Source organism: Oryzias melastigma, linkage group LG15, assembly GCF_002922805.2.
Source record: "Oryzias melastigma strain HK-1 linkage group LG15, ASM292280v2, whole genome shotgun sequence".
In the NCBI taxonomy this organism is placed as follows: domain Eukaryota; kingdom Metazoa; phylum Chordata; class Actinopteri; order Beloniformes; family Adrianichthyidae; genus Oryzias; species Oryzias melastigma.
Genome location: NC_050526.1, coordinates 30,061,367 through 30,069,115, shown reverse-complemented (window position 1 = coordinate 30,069,115; position 7,749 = coordinate 30,061,367). Strand labels below are relative to the sequence as shown.

Sequence of the window (7,749 nt, the reverse complement as noted above, 5' to 3'; positions counted from 1 at the left end):
AGAAAGTTCATTTTATGACACATGTAGCACAAGTTGTAGAATCTATGCAGTTACAAAGTGATTCTCTGGTTGGACTGGTGTGGCCTCCGATGCGTCCGTGGTGCCTGCCAGAACCGGATGTAAATATGGATCTACTAGGAATGGATAAAGGGATTGCATGTCAACAATTAAGATTTTATCTTCGTGAAAACAGGGAGGCAGTTAAAATATTTACTGATGGGTCAAAGGAGAGTGGGTCACAAAAAACTGGGTTTGGGGGTTTTGTTGATGGGTTGCAGGTCAGTTTGTGCATCAGAGTGACAAACTGTCTATCTGTGTTCACTGTTGAGCTTTTAGCAATATTATGGGCTTTGGACTGGGTAACAGATAATTTTCATCCACGTATACTCATATGCTCTGACTCATCAGCTGCCTTGATGGCCATTCGACACAGGGATTCGGAAACTCGCCCTGATTTGATTTATTCTCTTTTGCAGTGTCTTCACAAGGTAGAGAGTTTGGGATGTACAGTTCAGTTCATCTGGGTTCCGGCACATGTTGGGATCACTGGCAATGAGACTGCGGATGCTCTGGCCAAGGGGTCACTTGCTAAAGATAATCCTGATGTAATAGTAACTTTGGGTAAACAGGAATGCTTTAGTATTTGCAAAAAACATCTAGATAGACAGTGGCAGGAAAAATGGGACAAGGAGCAGCGGGGACGACTGCTATATTCCTGTCAGAAGTCAGTGAAAGTCAGCCGACCAGCTCCATACTCTTGCCGTAAAGAAGAGGTAGTCATCAGCAGAATACGACTGGGACACTGTGGACTGGCTGAATATTTATTTAATATTAACAAACATGACAGTGGCCTTTGTGAATGTGGAGAACGGGAAACTATTTCTCATGTCATTCTCAGTTGCAGTAAATATAGGGTGGAAAGGAGGTGTTTTTATAACAGACTCAGTGATTTTAACATTTCCACTTTTTCATTTCATTCTGTGTTGCCATTGTGCGTTACTGATTTGTTGGTTAGAAAAGCACTCCTGCATTTTCTCCGTCAGACTGGTTTATATTTTAGGATTTAGTTAAATTTTACTGAAAACCTGTGGGGGGCAGCATTACACACATCAGTGTACAGCCTGCCGGAACTTATTAGAAGAAGAAGAAGAAGAGAAATATGGCGGCGACAGGTCCGTTTATCCGGTACCCGTGACACGGGGACTGACAACGCGCCTGCGCTCTGCAGGACTGCGAGCGCGCGCCACAGAAGCATGGAGCCCCCCCCTCCACCGCTCGACTTGCTAGCGAGCACGAGCGCGTGTCTCCTGAACGGGTCCGAGCCGGAGCACAGCCCCGCCCAACTGGCCTCCCTCATTCTGTCTTGCGCGCGGGAGTGCGCCGCGTGGGAGCTGGCGTGCGTGAGCATTTCGCTGGTGGCAAAGACCGTGCGTGTGCTGGAGTCCGGGGAGCTGGCGGTGGTGCGGGTCCGGTTCTGGGAGGAGCTTCTGCGGCTTCTGGGGGAGGAGCGTCTGCTGCCGAGGCTCGTGAGTTCACCTTTTTTCTTTTAAACTTTATTGAACACAAACAGATTTACAAAACAATTAGACAAATGCATCCAGAACAACACAAGCACACAAATGATAATATTCCAACGCAGAATAATTACAGCGAGGGAATTATGAGTAAAATATAATGTATAAAAGTTACATAAAAGAAGCAATAGTTAGAAAAAATAATGTAGTCACCAAGCAGTGAAGCACAAAGTTCAACTGTAGGATTTGCTTTGTTGTTTGGATCTTTTGATGCTGCTAAAAATTCATGTAGTTCAGTTATACAACCGAAAAAATGAGAAGTTTTTTAAATTCTGCATTTGTGTAAATAAAACTTGGTTTGAAATAATAATAAATCGACAATATTCTCTATATTTTTTATTATCAAAGTTAAAACAAGTAATTATATGTTCCAATTTTTTTTTACAGATTATTTTTAATTTACTATTTATGAATCGTTCCAATTGGTTCCAAAGATCAAAAGAACAATTATAGAAAAGTGGAGTATCGATTCAGGGGAGTTGTTGCAAAAACTACATATTTGTTGGGTAAATATTTTGTAAGATTTTTTAATGTATATCTTTGACTTTATAATTAATGCAGCATTTTTCAGGTAATGTCCATGCTTTATTCCAATTAACATTTCCAAATATATTATTCCAGTAAAGGACACCTCTAGATATGCTGATTGTTTTTTCACAGAATGTGTTACAAATATGTTTATTATTACATTTTTAATTAAGAAATTAATCCCATTAATTGTCAAAGGAGAGTCTATTTCACTAATAACGTGATAATGCACATGAGAGGTCATTAAATGAATAAACCTGAAGGGACGACTGTCATAACATTAATACATTCTTTGTTACAGGAAAAGATTTTTCCCATTCACATCAAAAAGATCAGAGACTTAAATGATTTATTTTTCTATCCAATTTTGTTATTAAAAATAGATTTGTTTTTAATGCTTGTTCCAAATAATAGTTTTGTGAGGTGAAAATTATGAGAGTAACAAAACTCCCAAGCTGGTAAAGCTTGTCGATAAAAGTTGTAAAGTTTAATAGGGATCTTTTTGATGTTGTCGTTACAGAAATTGAAGACCACTAATTTTATTAAAGATATTATGTGGAATAAAGTACCAAATTAAATCTGAATATTTAGGGCAATTCTTAATCCAATTAATTTTAAAGGTAAAAGATCTGAGAAATGAGTGAGTTCATATCCTCCTTTACTGAAGGAGCATAAAGTCATTCTTTTTGGAGGCAGTGAGGTTTATTCTTCCATACAAAGTTAATTAACATTTGATTTCTTTTTAGGTTGAGTCTGACACTGATAAACATGAACAGGATAAACTACTTCTTCAGCTTTAGTTGAGAGGATCCTTCCAAAGATCACGATGAAGAAACATATTCACAATCTCTTGAACTTTTTTAATTCCATAAGAAAAGTTGAGTTTTTGTCTGGAGGACGCGTCATTGGTTATGGAATACCCAAATAAGTAACTACATCTTTAACTGGAATATTAAGAATTTTGTCAACATCTACATCTTTAATGCTAATTATTTCACATTTCCCAAGGTTACTTTGTGAGCCTGGTGCATTTGAAATGACGTAATTGTGCTTATAGCAAGTTGAGTTTGGGTTTTATCTTTTATAAATAAAACTGTATCATCTGCTAGTTGTGATATTTTGATTTCCTTCTGAAATACGAATATACCTAATACATTTGGACAGTTTTTGATCCTTAGTGACAATAATTCTGCAACAATTAAGAAAAAAAAGGAGAAATTGGACAACCTTGGCGAACAGATCTATCAATCTAAAATCTTTGGGATGTGTTGGATACAGAAGAATAGAACTGCTTCTGTCCTTATGAAGCATTTTAGAAAATGAAATGAATTTCCCTCCGAAATCCAAATAGTTTTAGAGCATTATAAAGACTGGGATGTTCCACTGTATCAAATACTTTATAAAAGTCTAAAAAAAGAATCAGTGCTTGAGAGTGAATATGTTTCGAGTTATCTAATAAATCAAAAAATAATCTTATATTATTACTAATGTGTTGATTCCTTATAAAGCCTGATTGTGTTTCATTTATAATTTCATGTAAATTCTTTTTTAGTCGCTGGGCAAAAACTAAGGCTAATAATTTATAGTCTACATTCAAGAGTGTTATTGGTCTCCAATTTTATATTCTGACAGAATCTTTGAGGTTTAGGAATCACTGCACCACGGCCGGGGCGGCCGTGGTGCAGTGGTAGGGCGGTCGACTCCTGATCAGAAGTGAGCTGGTTCGACTCCACCTTGCCCGCCCATGTGTCAAAGTGTCCTTGGGCAAGACACTGAACCCCGAAATTGCCTCTGGTGGGAGGTTGGCGCCAGTGTTCGGCAGCGGAGCCACCACCAGTGTGTGAATGTGCGTGTGACTGGGTGAATGGGTCTGTGACTGTGAAGCGCTTTGGGCCCTCGAAGGAGGGTAGAAAGCGCTATACAAGTATACGCCATTTACCATTTACCATTTAATCAGACCCTGTTTCATTGTAGAGGTTTTCCTCTTGTTCAATGCATTCTTCATACATTCATGTAAGATGTGTCTCAATGACATCCCAAAGTGACAGTAAAATTGTTTGGAAGGCTCATCGTTACCTGGAGAATTTCCATTTTTCATCTTTTTTAGCGCACTTAGCAGGTCGTGTTCAGATAAAGGACTGAGACAAATGGAATCATCAGAAATAGAATGTGTTCTTTAAGGTTTCTAATAAAAGCTTTACAGTATGCATCATTCATTTTTCATTTGTACAGTTCTTGATAAAATGATTTTATATGTTTTTAAATTTCTGTGGGATCAGTACTTAAGTTAAAGTTAAAGTCCCACTATTTGTCAGGCACCTAAGTGTGTGAAATTTGTTCTCCGCATTTGACCCCTCCCCTGGGGGAGCGGTGAGCTGCAGACACAGCCGCTCGGGAACCATTTGGTGGTTTAACCCCCCAGTCCAACTCCTTAGTGCTGAGTGTCCAGCAGGGAGGCACTGGGTCCCATTTTTAAAGTCTTTGGTATGACTCGGCCGGGATTTGAACCCACGACCTTCCAATCTCAGGGCGGACACTCTACCACAAGGCCACTGAGCTGGTAAACAATGTCAATTTGGAAATAGTATTTCTTTTGTGGTTCCTTTTTCTAATGCAAAAAAAATAGTTTGTGTTTTTTTCTCCATTTTCGAGCCACTTTGCTCTAGATCTAATAAAGGCTCATTTTGCAGCCTCAATATATAATTTATCCACTTCATTTTGAAGCTGGGTTAGTCACACCTTTTCATCCTCAGAAAGATGTACTTTATTTAATAAAGATTGTAATGTATTCATTATCATTTTCTTTGGCCTGCTTATTTTATGAATTAACTTTGCTGCGTTCAATTGCTATAATTCTAATTCTGAATTTGAAGTATTCTCATCTTTGCTTCGCACTCATTTTTCTGTCACCAAATATTTGTTTTGCATTTTCTTTGACTGCATTTTGAAAAGACTCATCCTCCAGTAATTTATTATTGAATTTCCAGAAGCCCCTAAATTTGTTATAGTTTACATTTTTTGAACCATGTAGTTGCCCGGATATCATTTATTGATCTGAAAAAGGGGCATCGCTGTGGGGAGCCTCCGTTATCATGGAACACAGTTACCAGAAGTCTATCCTAGATTGTATGGTTTTGATTGAGTGGTTCCAGGTGAATTCTTTACTATCAGGATTAACATCTATAGGAGATAGTTTGTCTATAAAGAAATCTGTAGATTTAAAATGTGAATTTTGAATTCTTTCTGGGAACCTATCCAGACTTTCACTTGGAACGTCAATAAAGTCTCCACCAATAATTAATAATGCATCATTATATTTATTTAGAAATACCTGTATACTATTGCAAATGTCATCAGATAATAGCTTTGCTTGAGCTGCTGTGTTATGACTGTAAATATTACAAATAATAAACATAGAATTTTCCAACTTTAAAACCATTATAATCCATCTACCATCTTCAGAACATTTTTTTCTAAGATATCACCAGTAAATTTACTGAAGAGCACAGCAACACCTGCTGAATGATGAGATCCATGTGAGAGAAAGAGCAAATCGCCCCAATGAGACTTTGTGTCCAAGTCACCTGACTGAGTTTCTTGCAAAAAAATAATATTTGCACCAGTTCTTCTGATAAAAAGAAATAAAGCCTTTCTCTTGGTAGTGTCTCTGAGTCCCCTAACATTTAACAACATTAATTTCAAGGAATTAAACCTAAAATCTGTCATTGCTTAAAGAAGCACAAAACAGGAGAAATCAGAAAAAAGCAAAAACTTTTATCAACTTACCTAGCACTGGGGTTAAAGTAAAAACAAGACTTCCCAACATTTGATATGACTTCTTAAAGGTTAACTCAGAACCAACACATGTCCTTTAATGAAGGAGTGATATGGATAATCAAAGATTATCAAAGATTATCTATATAAGATGATTCGTCCTTCCCATCGATGATGGCATCCTGTTCTCGCCATGTCGCTTTCTTCTCTTCTTTTCAAGCTTTTTCATCCAGCGGCCAAATCTTCCTCTGATTCTGTCTCTCACGAAAGCTCAGATCCTCGATGTGTGGAAGCCTCTTTTCCTTCATGATTGCAGCATCCATTTCCTTCCAGACCCTTTGCCTGAACACCCGCATTGTGACCTGAACTATGACTGGCCGAGGTGAGCTTGGCTCTGTGCGTTGTCCTGTACGGTGCACCATGTCGATGAGAAACCCAAATCTCTGTGTTTCATCAGGAGCAATCTGAGCGAAGATCTCAAAGACTTTCCTTCCGGTTTCATCTGCTGTTTCGTTTGTTGATTCTGGGAGGTTGAGCAGTTTTAGGTTCCATCTGCGGCTGTAGCGCTCCATTTCGTCCGTCTTTAGCTCCAGAGCTGAGAATCGGTGATCAATGTCATGCAGCTTGTCATCATCTTTTTTACCTTGATGATCCAAGCCTTCCATGGTTTCCTTGATGGTTACAATATCAGCCGAGTTTTTGCAGTCCGCCCAGGTCCATTCTGGTCCGATCTGGTCCATTCTGGTCCGATCTGGTCCATTCTGGTCCGATCCAGTCCGTTCCTGTCTGGTCCAGTCTGGTACTAAGACTCTCATTCCCTCCTATTGAGACAGCCTCATCCATCAGAAGGAAGGACACAGAATAACCCCTCCTCCTGATAAATGACTCCGCCCCCTCACTCCGCACGTCTCCTTCCTAAGGCTCTCCATGATCCTGTCATAACTGTAAAACCCCCGATCGTCTGAAGCAGTTCTGCTGCTGCGTTCAGCGAAATCTGACGTCCGAGATCTTCCACAGGTGGAGCAGTTCCAGTCCAGGGATCGGCTGGTGTCACACCTGTCTGCAAAGGCTGCTTCCTGCTGGGTGGTCCGGATGATCAGGAGGGGGGTAAGAGCTGCTGCTTCTGTTGTGCGGAGAGCGTCTTCAGGAGATCATAACGGCGTTTGTGGGTCCGGTTCTTTCTCAGGAAGCCGTCCCCTCCACCTGGAAGATGACCTGTGAGCAGAACTTCCTCAGCTGCTCGGCTGGACCAGAACTGAACTCCTGTCTCTGGTCTCTGACTGAAGTCTGCAAGAGGTTCCTCTCAGGAGCTCCACCAGGTAAACACGGTTCTGCTCAGCTTCAGGTTCTGTTTGGATCAGAGCAACAGATCGGGTCAGGGTCCACCGGGTTCATTTTGAAGTCCTTTTAGCTGCTGAACACGGTTTGTTTGACCCAGTCGCACTCAGGAACCATTTGGTGGTTTATTCCACCCCCCCTCCCTAGCCCCATCTAACCCCCCCTAGAGCTGTGTGTGACCCGGGAAGACTTTGGGTCCTTCTTTAGTCTGTGGATTTGAACCCACAACCTTCCAGTCTCTGGACAGACACTCTACCACAGCAGCAGAACACCTCTGAGCTGGGAGGTTCCTGTGGAGATGTTCTCTGATGTTCAGATGACAAAGATCTGGATCAACAGCTGTTCTCCAACGGTTTATTTACTCCAACGCAGAAAGACTGTAGAAACTTTTTCACTGGTTTGTGGAGATGCAGGAACGTGTTTTTGTTCTGTTTTGACTCCAGGGGTTCGTTCCAAGAAGCAGGTTTTGTTGGAACTCTGAGTTCGTGAACTCCAAATTCAGTAAAACTCTGAGTTTTCGGTTCCAGAAAGAGAG

The 7,749-nt window shown here is 40.4% G+C and overlaps 1 protein-coding gene across 2 annotated transcripts in view; it reads left to right on the top strand.

The window, feature by feature from the left end:
* Positions 1–990: 990 nt before the first annotated feature.
* Positions 991–7,749, top strand: part of LOC112139087 (ceramide synthase 2) — a 36,495-nt gene continuing 29,736 nt past the window's right edge. The window contains exons 1-3 of one of the 2 annotated variants that reach the window (XM_024261786.2): positions 991–1,526; positions 6,894–6,983; positions 7,063–7,195. In XM_024261786.2, coding sequence (XP_024117554.1) covers positions 1,254–1,526; positions 6,894–6,983; positions 7,063–7,195 — 496 coding nt within the window. In that variant the 5' untranslated portion in view covers positions 991–1,253. The remainder of the gene's footprint in view (positions 1,527–6,893; positions 6,984–7,062; positions 7,196–7,749) is intronic. The other variant, XM_024261785.2, reaches the window with a different exon arrangement.